General features: G+C 41.6%; 1 protein-coding gene across 1 annotated transcript in view; it reads left to right on the top strand.

Moving 5' to 3' along the window:
* Window positions 1–20,043, top strand: part of LOC127034479 (uncharacterized) — a 1,011,597-nt gene extending 991,554 nt beyond the window's left edge. Inside the window, exons 3-4 of the mRNA XM_050923362.1 lie at window positions 16,104–16,277; window positions 20,029–20,043. Coding sequence (XP_050779319.1) covers window positions 16,104–16,277; window positions 20,029–20,043 — 189 coding nt within the window. The remainder of the gene's footprint in view (window positions 1–16,103; window positions 16,278–20,028) is intronic.
* The last annotated feature ends 6,536 nt before the right edge of the window (window positions 20,044–26,579 follow it).

The following is a 26,579-nucleotide window of genomic DNA, read 5'->3' as shown; positions in this document are numbered from 1 at the left end:
CACAAAACAGAATTACCTTTCTTCGCGCAGCTTGAGTAGAGACGGTCTTGACCCATGAAGTGTGGACCTGGATCCCAGCTTTCCAGAAACTGCATGTGATTCAGAGGCAGTGGTTTGGTTCTGATCCATCTCCACTAATGAGTTGCAGTTTTGCCAACTTCAGGCATCCAAAAATCAGGAGTCACCCCCCTGCCCTTCCGACACACACACAAATCACGACGTCTTTTTGTTTTGTTTTGTTTTTTTAGATATCAATGTTTTTTCTTTGAGTGATGGTCCCTAGTGTGAATTACACATGCATCTGGAGTGAGAGAATTTGAAAGCAGTGTCTGTTGGTCCACCCTGCACCGTGGCTCCCTCATGGCTCTGTCCAAGGGGCTAAAGAGCAGGGTGGACTGACCGTCTCTCCAGTTCCTTCTCACTGTCACATGGTCTCGGTCGGAACCTTCAGTATTTGCAGCTTAGTCTTTGTCCCATAAAATTTATCGTGTTTGTAAAGAGTTTTAATAGCTTTTAGCTTTAATGCTTAGATTAGTCTTCTGAGGGGACCATCCTCTTTCCCCGTCCTCTGAGTACCAGACTATGCCGTGGACTTGGGCTTTAAACTCAGTGCTTCCTGCAATGCTTCTTGTTCAATAGCAATCACCTGTACTGCCTTGGGGGAGCCCACATTGCAGCAAGATGCAGTATCTGCCTATTGTTCCAAAACTGTATCTGAGAAGGGCAGGAACTTCATCTCCACAAATACCTTATGGAGAAGGCTGCAATGGGACCCAAGCTAGGGAACCTCACACTATTAGTGTAGCTAGGGGGGAGCCCCACTGAGCACAAGTTGAGCCTTGTCTATTTCTTGGTGCCTTTTTACTCACCTGAGGGAGTGATTTTAAAAGAAAAAAAGGAACTATCCACTGCAGCACTTTTATTTAACTCACCCAGTGGTGCTCCAGGTCTTTGGCAGCACTTTAGCGATGGGACCTTCACTCGCTCAGGGTCTTCGGCAGCATTTTGGTGGGACCTTCAGTGCAGCCAGACACCCGGAGCAAGTGAAGGCCCCGCCACAGAAAACCCAGAGTGCCTCCAGGTAAGTAAAAATGCCCCAGCGGGTGGCACCTTTTTTTTTTAATTGCTCCCCCTGTTCTCTCCACTTGCTATGCCACTGTCCCCCACCTCTGTACATTGCCTGATTCAGCAAGGAGTGCACCTCCTGCTGTGAAGTGCAACTCTGGTGCAGGAGAATCAACATCTACAGACTCCACTGTGAGATCTTGTTGGGAAGACAGGAAGCACTCTCGTAAGAAAGAGACTAAGTCTCCCTCTAAATCCACTTCCAAGAGTCAGATTTGACTGTAAGCAAGCCCATCAGCTTGGCCCATGAAGACTTAGTATGTCCTAAGTCCCAGAGGCATGACAAAAAGCACTGGACTCCATCAATACCGGACCGTGGTCTATTGGTGCCATCATTCTCCCAAACCCCAGGATACACCAGCACCAACAGAGTCTGATCACCATCAACTTTGGTCACTGCCCTCCTCATCGGCTCTGGCAGATGGAACAAGTAGAACCTCTCTCATACAGGGAAAATCTGAATCAGTTGCCACTCCACTTTTGCTCTCCAGGATCTGATATCCCCCTGCCACCATCAGGTCCCTCTGTCTCCAGAGAGATAACGCCATGGAAGAAGTCAACTGCTAGAAGTTTTTTCACCTGTCCCACACTCAGAATACAACTCCGTTCCAACCAGTACCACTACTGGAACTGGAATCAGCCTTCTTTTCATCAGGAGATTCTGAACCACCACATGAACTTTTTTCCCCATCCTCCAGTGCCCAAAAGACCTGCACCAGTTTGAGACCAAACTCCACCTCATCTAACCTGGAGCCATTGATAACCTATGACATGGGGGCCTTCCAGGATCACATATTGAGCCCTCCTACTAGCTATCTGAGGGGCCTTGGGACCAGAGTCAATCTAATCTACTAAGGATTCACCCCTTGCCTCTCCTCTAAGACAATGCTCAGATCTGCCCCTGGATCTGACAAAAGAGGAGGATGAACATTATGCGCCAGAGCCAGCAATTCCATTGGAACCAGTGAGACTGTTGTCTTCATCTCTGGATGAAGTAGTGATTCTTACATCTCCACCCCCACCGATTACTTCAGTTCCAGGACCTTCTTCACAGGGTTGCTGGAGAACTTCAGATCAGGATTCCCAAGGATAGTCCAGAATACCATTGAGGACCTCCCCTTTAATGAATCCCACACTTCAACCAGAAGACTGAATCCCTCCATACCCTGAAGGATTCCAGGCTGCTGGATGCTCTCTGGAGATATATATGCCTGTCCCTAAGAGGAAGCTTCACTGCTCATCATTCAGACCTAAAGGTATGCTCAGCAGTTTTTCCATCACAGGCCCTATGAAATATTGCACAAAAGACAGATGGTTCAAAAGTCCTGCTTCCCCCACCCTCTGCAACAGGTTTTGACTCTCAATTTCAGCCCCTGGCTAGACATTATTTTTGACAGGCACTTGAGAGCCAGGAACACTAAGCCAAACACCACCTTAATTCCGCCCCCCCCCCCCCACACACACACACCATTTGTGGATCATCAAGCAGTTTCTCAACACCTAGAGTGCAATAACAATGGACAAATGGGGGCTGAATGTCATATGCTCTGATTATTTGATAGAGTTTGCATCTCTAGCTCCTCCAAAATGCCCCTCCCATACCCTTTCAGAGACCGCTCTCACAAGAGTATTCTCAAACAAGTGTTGAACTCCTCTTTACAGCTGTGAGGAGCAATGGAACATGTCCCTCCTTGATAACAACGGAGGAGAGGGTTTTACTCTACTTATTCCCCCCAAAAAAGGATGGTTGGAGACCAGTCCTCAACCTCCCATCTCAACTGTTTCATTTGCATGGTCACATTGGCATCTATAATACTATCTTTAAAAAATGGCATGTGATTTATGGCTCTCGACATGAAGGGCACCTATTTTCACATAGACATTTGTCCTGCTCAGAGGCATTTCCTTAGATTTATGATGGGCTCCAACCATTTTCAGCACAGGGTTCTCCCTTTTGGAATAGTGCCCACCCCCAGAGTGTTTACCCAGATTTTCTCAGTAGTAGCAGCTCACATCAGACATGATGGTCTCATTGTCTTCCCATACCTTGACAACTAGTTTCCTGTCACCATGTCCTACCAGAAAGCCTACAGTTCAAATTCTATGATGATATACCACCTGTCCTCACTGGGAGTTGACGAAACATCAAAAAAATCTGTTCTCATTGCCACAGAATCTCTGGACTTAATCAGGGCCACCTTGAATTTTTATCACTGCAAAAGCATAAGCATACCAGACCAAGGACATGTTCCAGACCATAAACAATATCATAGTTCAGATCACAAGCAACTCTTGAGTACTGATCAGCACATGGCTCTCTCCTAGGTCACATGGTCTCATCACCCCATTCACAAGACTCCACCTTCATTGCCTTCAAATGTGGCTGCAGTTGGTATATTCAGCAATCTGCCACTCCATGAACCTCATGGTAACAGTTCTGACCAAGATAGCACTTTCTCTGCTATGGTGGACAAATCCTCATCAGGTATGCCTGGATGTTTCCTTTCTCTCTTCCTATCAGAACAGGACCTTTATTACAGACACATCTCTACTAGGTTGAGGAGCCCACATGAACACCCACACAGTAGACAGAACCTGGATGTCTCAAGAGATCAGGCTGCATGCCAATATCTTGGAGTTGCAAGCAATGCTGAAGGAATGTGAGTACTTTCTCACTCATCATGTACTTATAATGTCAGACATTGACGGTCTTCTACATAAACAAGCAGAGATGAATGAGATCCATTTCCCTGTATGCAAAAGCAGTCAGCCTCTGGAACTAGTGTATCAGCAATCTCATCACTCTATAGGCAGTCTATCTTCTAGGGAAGCAAAATGTACTTGCAGACTCCCTCAGCAAACATTTCACAATTGACCTCAGCTGACAACTCCATGACTTGATAGTCTGCGATATTTTCAATCTGTGATGAACCCCAACCAGAGATCTGTTCACTTCTCAAATAAAGAGGAAATACACCACATGTTGCTCAAGAGGACCCCTAGATTGCCATTCTCCTTCCTTGGTCAAAACACTTCAAGTAAGCCTCCCTGCTGTTACCACTCCTGCCATGAGTTCTATGCAAAATCCAGCAGGACAGAGCACAGGTCATCCTGGAAGAGCATGTCATTCCGACTACCAATCATCCTCCCAGTATTTCCCAAGCTGCTGACCCAGTGGAACAGCACAAGCAAGCATCCTGATCTGCATCTGCTCCATCTTGGTATTTAGATGGACATTGTCCTTAGAATTTTCATGCTCCACAGCCATATGAGACTTCTTTTCTAACAGTAAAATAGAACTCTACTGGAAAATGTTACCTACCTAAATGGAAGTGCCTTTCTTCTTGGGCACATCAGAGGCATTCTCCCAGAAACTGCAGATATTCCTCTCATCTTGGAGTATATCCTCCCTTTGAAGACATCAGGTTTCCCCATTGACTCCTTGTGAGTCCACTTGGTGGCAATCAGTGCATACCATCTACCTTCTCAGGGCTATTCAGTCTTTGCACTTCTACTGACAAATAGATTCTGGAAAGGCCTATTCAGAATCTTCCCTCCTATTCAGAAATCTACTCCCCAGTGGGGTTTGAACATTGTTCTCTCAGTACTCACAAGGCCCCCTTTGAACCTTTTAGCTTTTTTCATGAAAACTGCTTTGCGCTTTTACCTGTGGACAGCAAAACCAATCAGGAAATCCATGAAACTATTAGTCAGTATAGCAGAAAGAATCGGGGGGCATGCCATCTCAACTTAGAATCTTCAAATAGATCTATGGCTGCAGTCTACTCTATCAGTTATCAAACTTTCCCTGCCCTCTCCTTCCCTGGCTCATTCCACCAGAGCACAAGCAAGAACTATATGGCATCATATCAGGAGGTACCCCTCCTTAACATCAGTAAAGCAGCCACATGGGGATCCATTCACACATCTGTGAGACATTATGCCTTGGTGCAGTACTCCTCTGCTGATATTCCCTTTGGGACAGCTGTCCTCCATTCAGCTTATCCTCTACCTCATCCACCTTTCTCTTACTTAAGTACAGCTTGTCAGATACCCACTGTGGAATATAAGAGGGACCATCACTTGAAGAGGAGGTTACTGATCTATGACTGAAAGTGATAGGGACCACGTATTTTGAGGAACTATTCCACTAATTGCCCTCTTTCCCCTCTGCTTTGGATCTTATCTGATGAAAGGTAGTAGGTCTGCCCTGCCCTTTATCTCCTTGGACCGAAGCAAGAAGTGATCCTGAGTGCACACATAGACCAACCAACACTACTTTCACATTCTCTGGCTCTGGGCACATGTTGCACACGTGTAACCCAGAGTGGACTGCAGATAGTGACGGTACGTCTTGAACCTCTAGTTACAGGAAAGTAACTTCCTCTTTTTCTTCTGTTTAAAAAAAAACTTTTGGGGTTCTCTGTATTTGCTTTTTGGCTTCTGAGCCTTAAGGACTCACTCACTTCATGTTTTTCAAACTTTTCCCTACAAACATAAGGACTCAAAAATTACTCTAAAAAATTAAAGCTGAGATTTGCATGCAATCTCTCACCAAATAGCATGAGATTCACACTACTATCTAGACAGCTGGCCACATTGTAGTTAACCGGGGATTTACCCAAGGTTATGCAAGGAATCTGGGGCAGAACCTGTAAAAGATCCAGATCACCTGAGGTCCCATCCTGTGCTTTAGTCTACAATGACTCCTAGGGCCTGAATAAAAACACATCTAAGTAAATGAAAATCTCCTGGTTCTTCCTCCCTGTAGTGACCCCTAGCATCATTAAAAATATTGTGATTAACCAGGCCCTGCTAAGTTCACCTTGAAATTTAACTCTTACAAGAACTTCTTTCTGTTCAACAGGGTGAAATACTGTTTTTAAGCAATTATGTAATAAACTTTATTAGGATTAAGGGTAAATGTCATAAAGTCCTGGCTGGTATCAATGAAACTACTGCATATCATCAGTTTAAATATAAGCTTTCAAGAAAATGAATGATCTACTTATCAAGCCACGGTGAAAAGCCACCAACAGCAGAAAATAAGAGCCTGGGCATGCACATAAAAGAAGTGGAAATAGAGCCCTACAATGCTTTTCTTTCTGCTGTTACTCCTGCTGCATACCATACCAAAGAGATCCCCAAAGAATTCTCTGACAAGTCTATCCATTCATTGATCTGTTCTACCTCCTGGTAGTGAGAGTAATCAGTCACTAACAGGATGGGTTTTGTCAGTCTGTTAGCAGTGCAGGGTCTCAGAGTCAGTGTGTCCTGCAGATAAGCTTAAAAAGGCAGGAAAAAAACACAGCAGTAATCCTGTCAGCCTGTCAGATACCCAGCTCTCACTCAAAACAGCAAAAACCAAGATGGTCAAAGCTGACTGACCCAAAAACTCTTTCCTGAAATTGTTTTGTAAGTAGCCTGACAGTTATGGGCAAAATCTGCTTTAACGGAAGAAAACCAATTCAGAAGGGAGAACAATGCAGGAAGAAAATTATCATGTGAGGAGTTTATGTATGAACCTGCCACATTCTTTCTTCTTATAATTATCAGTGTGGGTGGGAGAAGCACATGAAGATTTCATTCAAATTAAGATAAAAGGACAGCAGTAGTAAAAATAGGGCACTGAAAGACCCCCAGGTTGCCAGTCAATTTTCAGTAGTAACCTTAATGAAGGTTATTATGGATTCTGTGCCTCATCTAAGATTTTACTTTCAGATCTTATGCAAGGCTTTCACTTTCACCTTTTTTTACTAGTGAGCCTTTTTTTGTGCTGATAAATGTCGCAGACAAATTATTATTCAGGTTTATCACATGTTTAAATAGCATCTGTGGTTGAATCTCATAAAACATTTATTAAGAAATGTAAAGTATACAGCACCTAAAATATTTTTGGCATGACATTATTTAAAAGCAAAAATATTTTTGTGTGACCTGCTGCCCAAGTTTTCAGTAAATTGTTTATGACTTTGTTTTTCCTTCTATAGGAAGGAAATAATCCTACTGTTAGGAATTTAAACTGGTATTTGATCTTTTATGATCTCTTCAGGATCCTATTACATTGGACATGTATTAAACATCGCATTGTACTAACTCCATCCTCATTACAAAAAGATGCTCCAATAAAAAAAAGGTTGTAATCTGGGCAGCAGTGTAATAAAGTCTATTAACATCATCCACAGGTGGAACTCATGTGGTCTTAAAGTGTTTTGTACTATGTTACATACTTGCCAAAGCAAATGCAGGATTGGACCCTATATGAAAATATGAATCAGTTAACATACCATTGAAATGCAGTCAGTTGTAGGATGACAAGTATTTAAGGGTTTGATTCTATACCTAATGAAGTCTAAGATCAAATGGTGCAGGATCACCCTGTATAACCGCAAGGTTCAAACCTTGGAAAAAGTCCTAATCTTACATCCAATGTGCTGTGTACAAACTTTTTTCCTTATTTATGCAAGTGATCTCAGATGATAATCGGGGTGAAAAGATTGCAGGATGAGGTTTCAGATTAGGAGAAGGCAGGAGGTAAAGAACAGTGCTGTACCTAATTGAAACTTCAAAAAAAATCAGTAGCTGATTAAAAGATAGGAACAAATGGTTAGTTTTCAGAATGGAGAAAGGTAAATAATGGTATACCCCCGGGGTCTGTACTAGGACCAATACTGTTCAACATATTCATAATGATCTGGAAAAAGAGGTAAACAGCGAAGTGGCAAAATTTGCAAATGATACAAAACTACTCAAGAAAGTTAAATCCAAAGCAGACTGCAAAGAGTTACAAAGGGATCTCACAAAACTGGCTGAATGGGCAACAAAATGGCAGATGAAATTCAATATTGATAAATGCAAAGTCATGAGCATGAGAAAACATAATCCCAATTATACATATAAAATGATGGAGTCTAAATTAGCTGTTACCACTCACAAAATAGATCTTGAAGTCATTGTGGATAGTTCTCTGCAACCATCCACTCAGTGTGCAGCAGCAGTTAAAAAAGCGAACAGAATGTTGGGAATCATTAAGAAAGGGATAGAAAATAAGACAGAAAATATCATATTGTCTTTATATAAATCCATGGTATGCCCACATCTTGAATATCACGTGCAGATCTGCTCAACCCATCTCAAAAAAAAAAGAAAAATATATTGGAAAAGGTACAGAGAAGGGCAACAAATTTTTTTAAGTGTATGGAAAAACTTCCATATGAGGAGAGATTAATAAGAATGAGATTCTTTAGCTTGGAAAAGAGACCACTAAGGGGGGATGTGATAGAAGTGTATAAAATCATGATGGGTTTGGAGAAAGTACATAAGGAAGTATTATTTACTCCTTCTCATAACACAAGAACTAGGAGTCACCAAAGGAAATTAATTGGCAGCAGGTTTAAGACAAGCAAAAGGAAGTATTTCTTCACACAACATAGAGTCAACCTGTGGAACTCTTTTACCAGAGGATGTTGTGAAGGCCAAGACTATAACAAGGTTCAAAAAAGAAGGGCAAGAGTGCAAAACCATGCTCCGAAGTATCCCTGTCCTTTGTTTGCCAGAAGCTGGGAATGGGCCACAGGTCATGGATCACTTGGTGATTACCCGTTCTGTTCATTCCCTCTGGGTCACCTGGCATTGGCTGCTGCTGGAAGACAGGATACTGGGCTAGACAAACCATTGGTATGGCCCAATATGGCTGTTCTTATGTTGTTAAGAAAATGTAGGTATGACAATTGTAGTAATTGGATCTAGTACAGACTGCAAGAAAATCTTGCTTATTTATCGTATACTGTAGGTGTAAAATATAATTGATACTTTTTTTTTCTCCTTTGTCCATCTTCCCATACATTGTGTAGCAAGCATTTTCCAAGCAGCATGGGCCAGTGTGGCTACTGAGAGTCAAAGGACATGGGTTCTATTCCTGGCAAGTTATTCACTTCTCCATATCAGTTTCCTTGTCTGTAAAAGGGGGATAATGATAATGACTTTTTTTTAAAAGTGCTTCGAGAATGAGGGAAATTCTATAGAAGAGCTAAGTATTAGTGTTATTTTTAATATCTCGCATATGAAACAGAGCTCACCAAACCATATAATGAACACAAGTATTCTGGCATAGCGTAAGTATTGATATGCAGTGCAACACAAAATACATAGTTTACAATCATGAATAAAGAGGTCTTGTAGATGCTCCAGCATGGACTAACTGGGACCTTCAGGTGTATCAACAGAAATAATGTTACAGAACTTGAATTACAGGAGCCATTTTCTCCTTGCTATTTATATGCAGTGTAATCCCTGTGACAAACCACAAAGGTAGGTATACACATATTCAAGGCCAGTGTACGCAACTTAATGGAAAACACATACATATGTGCCTCTTGTGGAGGCATAGAAAGAAGCATTCTCCCAGATAAGCCATTCTTCCCCTACCACCAAACCTTCTCTCTGACAAACTGCTGGGAAAGTGAAGGAGCCTACACTGTGACTTGAAGACCAGCAGACTAAGGCTCTGTTAGACAAGCCAAGGGAGTTAGTTAGAGTCAAGAATCCTCCATTTAGAATGTCTTGACAAGAGCTCACCAATTATTAAATCTAAGATGTGTGAGCATGAGTACCCTGCTGACCTTAACAGGGCATGTATAGGGAGGTAAAACATATAGGTCATTACACATCAAAGTCAATACCTTGAATGACATCCAGAAGTGAATAGCCAGGTACTGCAGTTCCAGGAGAACTGTTATTTTTATTTCCCTTTTAGTTACTAACTCCAAATAGGCAGCCACATTCTGCACTAGCAATAAATATCAGTGTTCCTCAAGCGTGCCCCCAAATGATCACAGTTGTAGATAGTTCTGGAAACTAACAGTGCCCTATCAGTCTGGCACTTTTTACTGCTTTAATGTGGCTGTAGAAAACATTTTCAAAATATAGCCTGTTTGTGCATAAAAAACCATTTGTGAATGTGATTGTTGAGTATTGTCACTCATAAACGCAAACAATATAATTTTCACATGCAAAGGCCATTTACTCATGTAGGTGGAGTGCAAGTTGCGGGGGGGCAAATTGAGGGCAAATGATGACTGGTTGATATTACATTTATAATCCTGTCATTCAGTTTGCATTGTACTGGTGTTAATACACTCTCTGTTAGGTATAAATGTTGGGATATTTACTGACAATTACTAACGGTGTTTGATTGGACCAGAGCAGAGGTCTAGTATTTACATAATGTGCTATCAGGCAAGGGATCCTCATTTAGGATTCAAGCCTGATGCCATGGAAATGGAGGTTTGGGGCGGAGTGTGCAGTGAGTTATTATGGAAGGACAGCACTCTACACCTCCTTTTATTAATGTCTCTCTGACTGTGGATTGACATTGCTGGGATCTTCTGGGAAATGTGTACTCTGCTGAAAGTAAGGTCAACTCCACATAAGGTAGACATGGTATGTGAAATAAAAGGGAAATATGTTGGGAGTGAAGGACCCTTGGGGTTTCAGGAAGGGCTTTGAGTAATCTGCAGGGTCAAACAAAGCAAAAATCATCAAATCAGTACAGTTTGAATGTAGCTTTTGCCCAGCGTCTGATGCTATTTATTATTCCATTCCAAAAGTTTTTATCTTTTTTTTTTAAAAATCTTCAGCAGTGGTCTAAGCTGCCCATTTGCTAAAAGCTGCCCATATTTATCTACCTCTGTTTACTGTGATTAATAGCAATTCTTGAAATGATGTAGTTGATATATAACCTCTCTCATAAACACACACACTGTTTCTGAACTTAAACACTTATTAAAAACCAAAAGGCTATAATTGAATACTGCAGAATATAGGTTGTGAGGAAAAGGTATTTAGATATTTTAGAAAAGCTCATGAAAAGATGTATTTTTATTTTGCTTTTTATAAAATAATTCAAGCATACTTTCATTTGTTTTCCCTTTCTTTCTAGTAGCACACACTGTAGCAAGTGCAACCCCACAGTTAGAAGCGAAGAGAGACATTGTGTGACTCCAGTGCCATTCTAGAACAAGAATAATAGAATGAAAACTTAGAATTCCGTTTTCTCATAATAACAAACATCCACTTATCTCACTACAATAAGCTTATGAATTCTTTGCTGCACATGTGGAAGGTACATGACTCTGGAGAGCATTCAATCTAAAGCTGTCTACTTTCCACTTATTAAATTTAGAAATAAACTCTGTGTAAAGTTTTCAGTTTCAACTGAGAAATTATTCTTCACTTCCTTCTTTTTTTGCCTCTGCATATAAAGAGTATTGATATTACAGGTGCAGATGGCCTCTGTGTTCCATCAGAGGTGGTTGTAGTTCTGGCATGGTATGATATTCCCCTTACACAGAAAATCTTAAGATGGAAGGCACTATTGATTAGATTTAGAGCTGGAACTTTGTGCCTCATCTCTGAATGCGTTTGCTAAGGGGTGTTGATAATGTTGTTCATTCCAGGTTAGCACATTAGCTCTTTCAGCCCCACATTCGAGCAATGGTGAAACAGAAGCATAGTTACATAGAACTTCCTTCTGCCAGCCTTCTGTAATGAGATTTGCCCTTTTCTTCCCACAATGAGGGCCATAAACAAGAAAAAATTGTTGCCTACTATAGATTGGGAGTTACATTACAGTAACTTGTTCATCAGAATTAGAGTAGTTGGAGACTACTATATTATTGCAGTGTCAAGTAACACTGCTAACCAGCTATCAGCATTTCCATTATAAACTCAATTTTCCAGGTGTCTATAACTCTCTGGGAAAGATGCGCTCAGGGATGACATTTAGCATAGAAAGACTCAGCAAGGGAGTGATTTTTTTTTTAACAAGAGTTAAGCAAATAAAAGAAATAACATCTTCAGTTTCATGGTGGTGGGTTGTTTTTCCACTTTGTTTTTCTTCGGGTCATTGCACTTCTCCAACCTGGCATGGCTGTCTTGTTTAACATAAAGGATATTTTGCAATTAATAAAGAATTTTGAAATGCTCATGCTGATGAGTCACATCTGAAGTATACAAGCATAAAGCTACTGAACATGCACGATTGCTGGAATTCTACTACAGGTTCACTAGAGCTACACTGCCAGGGGCTCCCATGTGGTTAGAGCAGCTCCTTGGGACCATGTGGAAGCTCTGCAGAAAAGCTAATAAATCTTGGGTCTGTTTTATCTTTTTGTCTAATTTCTATGGAGCCAGAGAGAGATTTTCCCCCAGCCCTTATGGCTTGTTTTTCCCCCATTTTTCCCCCAGCCCTTATGGCTTGTTTTCTTGGCCCTCCCTAACTTCTACTAATTCAAAAGAGGCTGGAAATTTTCATTTGAACTTCAAAGTGACTTTCAATTTGACCATATTTATGACCTCTTTGAGTTGGTTTCTATGCATATTTGAGAACTCAGAATTTACTAGCATGGATGCTCATGAGAAGCAAATGTTAATGTTTAATATTCCCCAAAAGGCAATTTCAAATTAAACTATATCTTCAAATATAATTTGTAATTCCCACTGAAGAAATTCATGGACAATTATGAACAAAGGAATTTAAGAATATGGGGCCCTGAAAAAGAGGTGAACATTTGCCTATTGAATTATTTGTTGTGAGTTTTTTCATCAGCCCTAGTAATTGCCTGACATTTCTTTTAGATATTTACTTTCTATCCTGTAGTTTAATAGCTGCTGCCTTCCATTCTAGTGGAGGCTGCATTTCAGTGGTGAGTGAAATGGTCCTTGTATATAAGCCTCACCCTCTCTAAGTGCTGTTGTGAGACTTGGTAAAATTTATTTTTGTAAAGCATTCAAAAATGCTTACATAAAAGGCACTCTGAACATATGCATAATATTTGTATTATGTTTCTGCATCCTTTATGCATGCACACAAACTCCATAAAGAAGAAAGGAAAGAAACAGAGTGATTGCATCACCAGCAACCATCTAATCACTTACTACTGCTGCAAAAGCACTTCTGTTCCCTTATGACTTTGTGTATTGGCTCTCTCAGGCTGTCTCACTGGTACTTCTAATGCTACTGGTTGAGTCAGCACTGGGGCTTAATCTCTCTGATGTCAACTGCTGTAGCTCCTCCTAAGTCCACCTAAGAAGTATTTTATATTTGTGCCACCAGACTCTGCTTCAATTAAGGACTTCAAGCAGAGGACACTGGTGACTCCCTTCCTCAAAGGACTGCAGGGTACCAGAGGAGAGGGCTTAGACATTTCCCTTGGAGCACTCTCCTTTTCTTGGACAGCCTGGTCAATAGTTGTGTCGCTGATGCCTGGTTTTCCAAACACACCTCTCCTCTAAAGGCAGCAACTTGGTTGGAGTGATCTGTTGAGTTGATTGGCCATTTCTGTCATCCTGCAGAAGGACCACTGGTATACATGCTGTATCCTTCCACTGCAGCAGATGGATTTTTTTTTTTTTTGCATTTTAGATTTATTCCAATTTATTTTCAATATAAAATAAGGAGAAAATATATACTTGCATCTCAAAATAGAAGGCAACAGCATAAATAGAGATTGTTAGCTAACATTGGTGATTTTGTTCTATACGTTACTGTGTCTTGGCAAGAGTATTGCTTGCCACATATCCCCTCCCCAAGGAGTAAGGGGATATAAGGCATGTCCCTACTTCTCTGTATTGGTGGCCCAGATAGCCAGACACAGTGAAGTTGGGGAAACAGGTATCTCCTGTCTACTACTTCCCTTCCACCTCTACACCACCCCCACATTGGCTGGGAGTGGGCAGGCAGAGGCATGGAATGGGCAGAGCCAAGATTCTGCCCCCCAGTCCATCAAGCAGCAGAGCTGAAACAACATGGAGAGGAAAGTAATGTGTTCCTGAAAGACGGTTTACTGTTTCTTGGAGCAAGTAGGGAACCAGAGAACTAGGAGTCTCAGTCACAAAATGTTTCCTTCTGCAGGAACACAATGACACACTACCCTCTATTCAGTGGCCAGATTTCATGGTTATAATCCATGAAAAAGAGTCCCTTCTCTCTCACCAAACACTGTCATTTATGAGTCTAACGTAGTGCTGATCACTTGCATATTGAGTGAGTCAGTGAGTGGAATTTACCATTCAAACATCAGCTTCAACCTCCAATCAAAATCTGAATGAGATTTCTCCCACCCACAAGAATGCAGTTTTTGCTAGTGTAGAAAAACCTTGCAAAAGTTCAAATTTAAAAAAAAAATCCATCCTTTTTATCAAATCCAAATCAGTGGTAAATGATGCTGCTTATTTTGAGCTATGTAGTTTTGAGCTGTGCATCTAATTCATTCATCTAGTTCATTGACACATGAATAATCATCAGTTTAGGGAGATAAAATCTCCTCTATTGGGCAAGGTGAACAATCCTGGGCCATATGATCTATAGTAAAATTGGGCAGACAGGTTATTTAAACATCTCAGGTATTCATGAACACGTGCTTTCAAGGGTAAGCATATCTATAAAGAAAAAAAATAACCTCTGCTTTGAATTATAATAGCAATCTATTCTCAGTTTATGAACAGGTTTATGGCTATAAGAATACATTTAAATGCTTACTCAGTCTCAGATTCTGGGTTGAGACCCCATGTTTTTATGTTGAGAGATTGAGAAACTGCCAGAACAAAGGACTGAAATGAGTTTTGTTTTCCTATTTCTGAGACTCATGAATGAGGTGATGTTATCAGCAGAGATAATAACACCTTTAAATGGCTTGGAATATATTCAGTTCACAAAATCATATGGGAAGATTGACGGCATCTTAAACAGCTGCAGTCAGTGAGGATGTGGCTGGAGTATTGACAGGAGTGATTTTTTGAGTAACGAAGAAGGTTAAGTGATTAAGTTTCCTGAAGCCTACATTGCCTGCTGTGTGCGCTTACAGTATATTGCCACCCTTCTGTGTCACTGAAGAGCTTCACTTCTTTTCATAAGCAGGATCGATAGGATTAGAGGATTTGCACTCAAAGCTTGTCTGTGGCTTCTTGTTAAGCATGGAGCGTGCTTTATAGCTATCTTTACTGGCTTTTTGCACCATTCCACGTATTAATCACCTAAGAATCTCCATACTGATTTTTGGCTATTTTTTCTATAGATACTTTTAATAAATAAATTAATAATATATTTTTAAAATTACACTAAAATTGTCACAAACAGAAGCCAAAAGTTAGGCTCCGGAATCTAAATAAAGTAGCCAGATTTTCAAAACTGCTAAGCACCCTTTGATTTGAATGAAAGCTGCAGTGTGTCTAGCACTCTTGTAAATGTAGTGGGGTTGTGTGCGCATGACTATACAGAATAATTCGTATTGTGTTTCCTTTACAGTTGGTGTACATGGGAGTTGTATTTAAGCATAATGCCATTACATGGAAATGTTTGGATCACCTTATCACCTATTAATTTAAGGAATATGTAGATTGAAGTCCCATGCAAACAAGTTTTCTAGCTTCTTTGCTTTCTGTTGGCATTTAAGTTCCACTTAAGATGCATTTGTTAAAAAATCTCTCTCCCCTATTGCAAATAGAAACATGTATAATAACTTTAAAGCTACTCAACCAAAACTCCTGCAAACTTTGATCAACTTTCAGGGCTTGTCTGCACTACAAAGTTAAGTCGACTTACTTTATGCTGACGTACATAATTAAATCACTGTTTCATCACTATGCTCCTTGTGTTGGTTGAGCAGATCCATTCTAGTAGCTCTTACATTGATACAGAGAGCAGTGCTCTGTGGGTAGCTATCCCATTGTGCAACTTGCCATCCTCTACTGCACAGTGTTTTGGAAATGATTTGCAATGCCTTATAGGGACAAGTTCAGGGTGCCATGATGCAGCTTTCTCCATCTCATCATTCTATAGGCATCCTAGTATTTTTTGCGCCACTTTTCAACAGCCTCTGTAGCCTGTGTGCTTGCCACCTTTGTCAGAAAACATGGATCCTGAAGTGTTCTCTGTTAATGTGCTGAATGCTATTAACACCACATGCCTGATCCTGCAGTATTTCCTGAGCTGTGACTCTGATGACGATGACTTGGTGTCTTCCTTGCTGTGTGCCATGGAAAGAAACAATTCAAGATTACTGTTGGCATTCACGGAACATCTGCACATGGTGGACCATCGGCTCTGGGTTCGAGAAACAAGAACTGACTGGTGGGATTGCATCATTATGCAGGTATGTGATGACGAGCAATGGTTGTAGAGCTCTCCCTTGGGCTGCTGTGCCTTGGGTGCTGCTGGAGAGTATAGTTGGGTCCTGGAATGCAGTCTTCTATGGGCTGCAGGGGGAGGTGAGCACAGATGTGCTCATCCTGAAGTTCCATCAGAGACTGCAGCATGTCTGTTTGCTCCCTCAGCGGCACTGTCACCTCTTGCTGCCAGTATTTCCGATTGATTTCTGCCCTCTACTCACAATCTGAAGCATCAGAGGCTTGCAGGACCTCTTGGAACACATCTTCCTTAGTCCTCTTATTTCTCCTTCTTATCTGGCTGAGCCACTCTGCTGATGTGCTTGAAGAAACCCTCAAGGCTGCATCTGCAACTGCTAAAGAAACAATGGACAGAGCTACTATTGTAATTGCACTTACATCCCTTGATTCAAACAAGGTACAAGCACAACTTTCTCACTTGCCTTGGGAGTCATAGAGCATGGTGGCAGCCTCAGCTATGGTGTATATGGCCCAATGGGAAGGAAATGAGTTGGGATAATGTGGAGGGGTAGCACTGGGGTATCAGTACAAGTGCATAAGGGCAGGGCCGACTTTATGCCGATTACCCCGAGTTGGGCCCCGCACCTAAGAGGGCCCCATGCCCAGACAGACTGCGGCAAGCCCATGGCCCCGCTCCCCCGGCCAGAGCACCAAGTGGAGTGCTGCAAGCCCGTGGCCCCGCTACCTCAGCCGGAGCACAAAAATTCCCGTGGCCCTGCTACCCCAGCTGGAGCCCAGCAACCCTGCAACCTGCTTCCCCAGTGGAGCCTGGCAAGTCCCACAGTCCCGCTCCCCCGTCCGGAGCATGGGAAGCCTCGCTGTCCCCTTGCTCCAGTTGGAGAGCGGACAGACAACCTTAAACACGCGGCCCCTCTCCCTGGACCAGAGCACGGCAAGGCCTCAGCCCCACTCCCCCAGCTGGAGCATGGCAATCCGAAGTGCGGCCAAAGACTCGAAGTGCCTCCCGGCAAGTACAAGCTCCACGAATTGGGCCCTGCAGTTGCTAAAGCCAGCCCTGCATAAGGGTATTGTGCTGAATACTGGCACCATTTTACACAGGTCACCCATAGTGATTGTAGCTGATATCTCACTTCTGAGTGGAACCGAGGCTGCAGGACAGCAGCTTCTACATGCATCTGGCTGCAGACTGGGTCCATATGCTGCTAGCCTGGGTGCTGCAATGGTGCTGGCTGAAGTAATTGCTGAGTGGCAAGGCAAAGTGTCCTACTGCAGGGAAGAAACAAGGCAGCCCTTCCAAGAAACCTTCAGCCGAGGCTTGCAGATTACCTCCAGGAAAGTTCTCTAGATATCTATGGAGGATTCATGGGATATTCCACTGTGCATAATCAAACTATTCTGCAGGGCCCCCTCTGCCGAGATGTACAAGGGAATGAGAAGCAGAGGGCAACTGTACCTGTATTAGTTATTTCCCTAACTCTTCTAGCCTGATTAAAAAAGTAGAACATGAGCAGTATTGATCAAGCTGAGCGTTACCAGAAGTTCCCTCTGCTGTATCAGGCTTGGCAGAGCTGTACTCCTGGGAGTGGTCAGACTGCTCAGGAGTCCAAAAGAAGTCCTGGCTTATCACACCACTGGATCTCCCTGTCGCCTGCCCCTCATTCTCAGGTTCATTCCAGTAACCTGTGACTCCAGCCTCCCTCCTCCCCCTCACACCCCGAAGTATCCACTATGGCTCTTGGTGGTAGAAGTGGGGTTGCCACTGAGGATGGCATGTAGCTCCTTGTAGACGCCTGCAGCTCTGCACCAGAGCAACTGTTGGCCTCCCTCACCTTCTGGAACACCTGCTACAATGCCTTGATTTTTATGTGGCCATCTGGAAAAAGTAGATGTTTGATCTGAAGGGACAGGTGTAGAAACAGAGGCTATTGGGAAGGAGAGATGAAAAGGGCAGGGGCTGGCACAGAAGGGGTCTTAGGTAGAACTAACATAACCAGGGACACTCAGGTGATAGAGCCTTGGGGGGAACTTGTGGGAGAGGGTGTCTAGGAGAGGCAGAAGGAAGAAGGATGAAGATGGAACATTAGAAGGGGATCTCCCCAGGGAGGAGAGCTGAGTAACTTTGGGTAGTGATCGCTTGGGGCTTTCAGAGAGTAAAGGAGTGGTGAAAATTAGGGGCTTGTGAAGAAATGGAAAGAGGAGAAGTGGGGTAGGGAGATGAGATTTGGGAAGGGGGTATTTGGGAGAGGGAAGTGCTTGTGGGAGTGGGAAAAGAGAATGTGGGGTGGTGGGGGAGGGAGGAGGAAGATTAAAAGGCAGTGGCATAGACAAGAACTTACTTTGCTGGAGGCCTCTGGCTAGTTAGACCTCCTGAAGCACTGTGGAAATTTGTTTCCACCTAACTCTGTAGGCAAAAGTACTTAACTCCCAACAATCAAACCTTACAGTATAGGAAGATACCTGCATAGGGTCACCGTCCTAGAGCACAATTCCTGGCATGAGGTGGCCCTGTATGTGCCCCCCACCCTCTGTTTCTCCTTCTCAGAGCTCCTCAGGAACAGTTCTCCAACACAGACTGGAATATGTGATGGATTAATTTATTAATACAGACCTCATATCACAAAATAACGGTCAATACCATCACTCAAAAGGTTCTGGCTTTGCTGCTTTCTTTGACTCTAGATTCTTCCTCTGTCTCAAGATTCCTTCAGACTATAGGGCTCTTGGGCTTGCTCCTAGAGTCTCCTACTAGAATTCAAAAGCTCAAAAGAAACAATAACACAAACAATATCCACTCATCCTTGGCTTAACAAGTGTCTCACAGCTCTCCTGTGCTTTTCCCAGCTTCCTGCCCCTCATATAGGACAGTGTCCATAGGGCCACTGTCCTGGGCCTTCTTCTTGTGCCAGAGTCCTCCCTCAGGCAGTGAGAGCCCCACATCTACACTCTACCTCTTTCTTGATTGATTGATTGATTCACCGACTCTCCTTCTCTCTGAGACCCATGTGTCTTCTCCTAAGCCCACCTGAAAGTAAGTTGATCAGTCACAGTTGCACTGGCTTCTTCCCTCTTAAAGGACCAATGCCACCTTGTGAGAATACCCTTGTGCACTGGTTTTTGAGGTAATACTTTGGCCTGATGGAACACATACAATTATGGTATTTTGCAGTATTTACATTTTCCACCTTCCCATGTTGATTCAAAACAGATTTTCAATGAAGATGGAAATACAGATGCAAGACTGTATAGCAAATGTAGAACAGCCACTATTTTAAAAGATAAATGGTGGATGTGTTTTGTGCAGAAGTGTGGACAACCATTAATTGTCTCTAGCACCCTATCTTGAACCTCTAACATAGTTTCAAATAAAATGTAGTGAACAAGAACCCCTTCACACAACAATAGTGCTTCAGAGCATTGACATTACTGAATGGGACTCAATGTCATGTTTACCCTTCAACTTATCTTATAGCAAACTCTTAACAAAAATACTTCCTTGTTTTCCCCTGCCGAAGGGAGGCACTTTTATTGACCAAATGATAATCATGGGTAAATAAGGGATGCAGACATCTCATTCTCAGATTGTGCAAGAGGAACATCATTAGCATTGTCACTGTACCTTCTGTCGCTATACGTCATGCTCTGTCATTGACAAATCTCATACTTCATTGAATAAAAGTCAAGATATTAAGCTCTCTGGCATATCCTGAGATGGTTTCAAGGTGTAATATGTTCTCTTTTTGTTTATTTTTACTTTAGCAATTGGGATCATGAAACATGTCAGCTTCCACCTCAGAAAACTACTATGGACCCAATTCAAAGTCAATTGAAGATAATGGATAATATTTATTTCAGTTTTGAGTGTCATTTGTGAACATTTCCTGCTAAAAGAAAGTCAGCATGCTAGAATGATTTTTTTTCCTACAAAAGGATAAAAAGAATTAAAAACAACCAAGTGACCACTTATATTAGTTCAAAGAGAAGTAAGAGAATTACTCCATTTCTAGAAAAAAGCTAAAATGCTGCAAAATCTTAAGACAGAGAAAAAAAAGAGGGAAAGAAACTTCAAAGAAAAATAGAGCTAAATTCCTCAATTAATGGCCAAAACTGTTTCTCCCTGCTGAGAGAAGAAGAATGGGTTGCTTAGATGGAAGTGATGTGCGTATGAAAATTTCCTATCTCTGTCTGCTGGTAGGTCATATTACACAACTCCCGTAGGTCCTAATCCTGCAAAGCACTTAGGCATCAGACTCATTTTCAGAACTAAATCAAATATTTTTTTTCTAATTTTTTTTTTATTTTGCAGCCCCAACTGAAAAAAAAAAACACTTAGGCACCCAGTTCTAATTATAATATATTTATGGCAGCATGTAGGATGTTTTTGAGATGGGGTGAATTTCCAATAAGTGGCAACAGCCAGAAAAATAAGTCTTGAAGAAGTAGGAAGAGATAAAAGAGGGCCTTGTATTCTTTTGAGGATGAAAGTAGAAAAAAACAGACAGGAAAAAAAGAAGAATTAGGAACAGGTCCAAGAAGGATCAGCGAGTAGAGTTGTACAAAGAGCTAAACTGTAAAAAAAACTTGAGTGATCTGAGCTTCTGCCTTGGCGTTATAAATTAGAACTGAGTATCGGCCTCAGACGAGTACATAGAGGAGAGTCCCAGTTATCCCATAGGGCATGCAGGTGCCCCAAGAGACAGAGATCAGAATGGACAAGCAAAACTGGGACAGTTCGAAAATAAGAAATTCACATAGGTGTGGAGGATTATAGGAATGTATGCAATGACTGGAAGAGCAACTGGGCCCTATCCAGACTCATCTCATCAAATCAGCAGAACATGGAGTGGAGGAGGCTGCATCTGGAGGACAGAGAAAATTTACACCTGGAGAGAGAGAAATTCTCAGACTGGAATCAAGAGAGAGAAGACCGAGTCCAGCACCTCTGGCACAGGGAGGCAGAGTGAGAATGGAAGCGTCAGCATGAACTGGACCTCACATAACTAAGGAGCTAGGGACCTGGTGACTCAGTAAGCAGAAAGTATAGATACTAATTGGTTGTCCTAGTTGAAGGAGAGAGGTATTGATGCCTATCTTATCACCTTTCAGAAGGCTTGTGACTTGAATTTGGTTTGCCTTCTGGATTGCCTATAGACGCACAAAGCCTTACATCTGAGAGGGTACACTGAGAGATCTAAGAAGGGACAGAAGACTGGGTATGGATCACTCCATAAATTGCCCTGTTCTGTTCACTGTCTCTGAAGCATCATGCACTGGTCAATGTCGGAAGACAGGATACTGGGCAAGATGGACCATTGGTCTGACCCATTCTTATGTTCTTAACTGTAACATGCATAATGGTGGAATGATTGCAACAAAAAGCTAATAATAAAAAGGCTTTTTTCTTGCCTATATTATATTGTTTTCAGAAAGATTTTACAGAAAAGGGCTAGAAAAAGATGCTGTACCACAGTATATTTGCTGTGGAGCATTTTATTAGATGGCTAATTAGATGAACTGCTAGGTCAGCTCAGGGTAAAATGTGTCAGAACTCATCTGAGTATTTGTTTAAGAATAAGCCTATTCTTTTATTAGAATGGAATAGAAAATGACTCCAAATGCAAGAAGTGCTATCTCTCACAGTGGAAATCAAGCTAAAAAAACCCGTCCTTATCATTATTGCTTTTGCTTGCAGATTTAAGGGTCAGATGTTAAATACCATAATATTGTCCAAATAGGAGACAGCTACATAATAACATTTTTGGGAGCCCAGGAGCAAAAGGATCCTGCCTAGGACAGTTTTGTTGAAACTTAAAATATCTGCTGTAGTTAAATATTTGCTATTAGAAAACAGACAGGCTGCAATGGCTGAAATTGCAATAAAAATGGACATCGGTGCTAGCTCAGTGGAAACAAACATACTGGAAAAATTGAGCAAGAAAAAAAATCTTGGCTATATAGGTTCCCAGATATTTTCTGAAGGAAGCATTAAGAGGTGTTAAGTCATCTTCTGAAGTACTAAACTTTATCTGATGTTCAGTGTCTAGCATACTGGAGTGGCTTCATTACTGGAATTATTTAACTGAAAAATAGTCAATAGTCAAAGGGAGTCCAAGAAACTGTGGTCTAAATTTGTATCACACAAGAGAGATTTAGTTTAGATATTAGGACAAACCTAAGGATAATTAATCACTGGAACAGGTTACTAAGATTGGTTGCCGAATTCCCATTATTGGAGGATTTTGAGATAGGCAAACACCTGTCAGGGATGATCTAGGTATACTTGGTCTGGCCTTGGCTTAGGGGGATGGACTAGGTGACCTTAGAGGTCACTTCCAGCTCTACAGTTCTATGATTTGAGGCCCACAATGATCATCTTTGGAACACTGTGTTGTCATTATTCTGTCTGATAATGACACAAGCAAAAAGGCGTAGAGAATACTAGAGTAATCTGCAAAAAATAAACAAACAACTTGAATAGTGCCTGGGTACAGCATGAAGCATCCTCAGCACATGACTTATGGCAGCACACAAAGCCAAAGTAGCTCAGGCTATGAATAGGTATATGGGTTTCCCAGTAAAGCTACCCAATGTTATAGGGGCCAGACTTTGCTCTTATTTACACTGGTTAATGAAACTAATGGGATTGCTCTTTTGTAATTGACATCCAAATTGAGCCCTAGGTTTTCATTACAACAAACTTCACTAGTGAAACATGAACAAAGCGTGGAAATGTTCCTGAGAAATTTTGTTCCTGAAGTGCAGACTGATTGGAAAAAACAAAGAAACAAAACTTGACAGTTGTTCCATTCCTTATTAGGAAGCCCTTGTCCCTCTACTTGGTCTTACTGCACTGCCCTCGGGGTCTAATAGTGACACACAGTTAATTTCTCTCTCTGTCAACGGATGAGTGTGCTTACCTTAGCTTGTCTTCTTAAGTGGTGTCTATTATTTAATTACAGCCTACAATATCCTTGTTTGGGGCCTATTCTGCGAGCTAGTGAAATCTACTCGACTGGAAGTAGAACTAGGAGCCAGGAACTCCTGGTTCCAAACTCTTGGTCTGACACAGACTTGCTGCGTGGCCATGGGCAAGTCTCTCAACATCCCGATGTCCTGCTGCCCTCACATCTAAAATAAGAAACATGCTAATTAGTTTATATTTTCCAAGCACTGTTGAAATATTAAGTAGAACGTACTTTAAGTGTTAAGTTTAACTATACTGTATTTGGAATAACTTCCAAGAGAAAGGTATGTAAGAACAACTCCTGGGTACCAAATGTGTGAAATCTTTCCCCTGTTATGAAAACTGCTATAAACACCATTTAAAAACTTCTAAGGGCACCGTCAATAGTGTTTCTCTATTTTCTCCTCATACTTACCTGAGTGTTGAGGAAGTCAATGGTACTAATCTATTGTCCTGTCCTGCTGCTGATACTCTATACTTTTCTTTCCAGGAAACTTTTAGTGAGGAGCGTATCACTTTAAAGAATCAAGAGCACATAGCAAATAGCGCACAAAGTATAGTAGAAATGAATTGGCATTGGCAGGGGAGCACCTAGTGATCTCAACATTAAAAATGAGCTTCAAGAGGGGAAAAACACTAATTACAAAGGGTGCATTTTTAATTTGAATGTTTTAATTAACTGGCTTCTTTGATGAGGAAGGACAGAGAAAGTAATTGAGGGCTATGCAGAAGAAGCAGGACAGGGAGAGAAGGATGATGCTAAGGGAAACCATGGATTTCAAATCTGATTCTGGTATTCTCATTATATCCCTGCTGCTTTCACAAGAAGACACTGTAAAGTTTTGCTTCTTTCAATTCCAAACCCATTGGCTTCGTTTTTCTTTCTTAATTTCTTTCACTCTTCAGAACTGAACACTACAAGTCTGCTTTGGAACTCACTAACACCAGATTTACATCAGTGTAACTTCACTGACTTCTGTAGAGTTCTGCGGCCTGGTCCTACTCCCACTAAGTTAGACTCCTGTGGTGCAGAATCCTGGTGAGTACTGATGTAACTGAGGGCAGAAGCAGACAATTTGCGGTGACTGGATTTCCCTGGGCTGTTCTACTGGGAATGACTGGGAGTCTCTTTTACATGAAACAATAGTAAACCTTAACATTCACACTGCTTTTCATCTGAAAAGCACTTCATGAGTGTTGGGCAGGCCTTTCCCTTGCACAATTTCCATTGATATCAAAGGGCGGGGGGCAATCCCATATATGGAATACTATTAACTAATTAAGTTTCTGGCTATAGAAAGAAGTTAGGACAAGCATCTCTACTGTCCAGACCTTGCACCATGTCTTGCGCAGTGAGCTCCATTGAAGTCAATAGGCTGCACATGGGCAAAATAAGTTGCCTGCCAACATCACTTTGCAGAACTAGTCCCTACAGGAGAGGGGTTTGTTTTGTTTATGTTATAGTAACATGCAGCTCACAGCTGGAAAATGATAGATTTCTATTTCCTTCATTTTAGAGATGACAAAATTCACAAGCTGGTTAGATATTACCTCCCAAACTCTCTCTTTTCAAAGCAATCTCAAATTTGACTTGTGCAGCTTTGGCTGGATTTTTAAAACAAACTGGGTGGGGGGGAGACCTTAGTGTTGGTGTTTCCCATATGCAGAATTGGAGTTGCTGGGGTAAAAAATGTGCATAGTGATAAAAATGGTTTGAATGGTCCTAAAGGGAAGTGTGCATTGTTTTAAAGTCCTTTGGTTTTTAAGTGAGTGGATTTGTTTGGGTAATTCTGAGTGAATGTTTTTCTGTAAGCATCAGGGACTATTCAGTTTAATTGGGTTACAGCTGGTGCTGATGCTGCATTTTTCCTTAATATTTTTGGAGGTTGCAATGAGAGGGGACAGTGCACTCAGCACTGTTTTGACTTTCTTTACTTTGTTTTATTCCATTTACATTTTATTCCCTTTTCATTTTTTTTTAAATTTACCATCAACAGTAACAGGAATGGCTGAACCCTGCAAGCACTAGAGACTGAATGGATTCCTGCTACAATAGCTCTGAACTGCTTTTTTCTCCCTTTCCTCACTTTCTAACTGAAATCTCTGCTTTCTCTCCTTTTTTGGTCCATGTTCGTGTTGTTTAACCTTTTCAAGGCACCAAAAATCCTAAAGTGAAGCCCATTTTGACGCAGGCATCCTTTACAAAGCTTTAATAATTTTGATGGCCACATTTCAAGCTTGAGTGCCTAAAGTTAGATTGGTCCTTGAGTCATTATTGCTTTGATTGCTGACTTACTGGACTTTAAATCAATCGTAATTAAAAGCCCAGCATTGTACAGTCAGAGAAAGTTGGAAATGGAAAGGAGCTGCTAGTATTATCCACTATAATCTATCCCCCATCACAGCAGGATTCGTCTTTACCTCTGAGGACAGCAGTAGTCTGGGAGCTGGTTAAGAGCGCCATTTAAAAGCCACTTTATACAGCTGTCAGAAGTCCTCTGTAAATGAGCCCCTCACAAACATGTTGGGGAGTGACAGATGAAGCAGTAAAGAGAAAGCCAGGAGCATTTGAATGATCAGCACACTGCTGAGACTGAAATGGTTGGTAGGATTCCTTCTTTCCAGGCCACCTTCATAAAGACTAGGCAAGTGATGCTATCAGAAACATCAAGTAGAGTCCAGAACCTCCAATTTTACCCTTTGGGGTAGTTGACACTTGAGGCAGTATCTCAGAAACAAGTTGCTGTCACTTGAAGATTTAGATCATATCAGAATAGAAGTAGAAATCCAGATGCAAAATCTAGGTCATTAGGGATTTGCTAGCATGGACCTCCTATGCTTGTGCAGATCACACTGAAATCAATGGGAGTCTGTATAGCCACAGGGATCCATGATAGAGGATCCCAGTGCAAGACTGAGGTCCTTGTCTTTGGATAGACAAAACTTCAAGATCAGATAGGATCTATCTGTCTCTAGGAAGCCACAAAAGAGTAAAACAAATTATCGGATGCCACATAGAAAACAAGGAAAATACCAATGGGTTGGAAAGATGTACATCTGTATTTTACAAAGCAATATGTCAGAGTGGAAAAATTTGTCAAAGCTATGATAGGGAAACCCTTGGAACATATAATTTGACTATGGATAGTCAGGATACATTTACAAAAGAGCAAAATTTACATCATTGGATTTTATTTAATTAATTAATTGTCAGAAAGAGCTGACTGGGAAAGTTGAAGATGCAGTTTACCAGGACATTTAAGAAATCTTTATCTATATGTCTTTTGTGAACTTCCACTGAGTATATATTATATATAATCTACCTCTATCTGAACATACAAAGACT

This window comes from Gopherus flavomarginatus, chromosome 14, assembly GCF_025201925.1.
Source record: "Gopherus flavomarginatus isolate rGopFla2 chromosome 14, rGopFla2.mat.asm, whole genome shotgun sequence".
Lineage (NCBI taxonomy): Eukaryota > Metazoa > Chordata > Testudines > Testudinidae > Gopherus > Gopherus flavomarginatus.
Note: the sequence above shows the minus strand (reverse complement) of the source record. Positions and strands in the feature narration are given on the sequence as shown.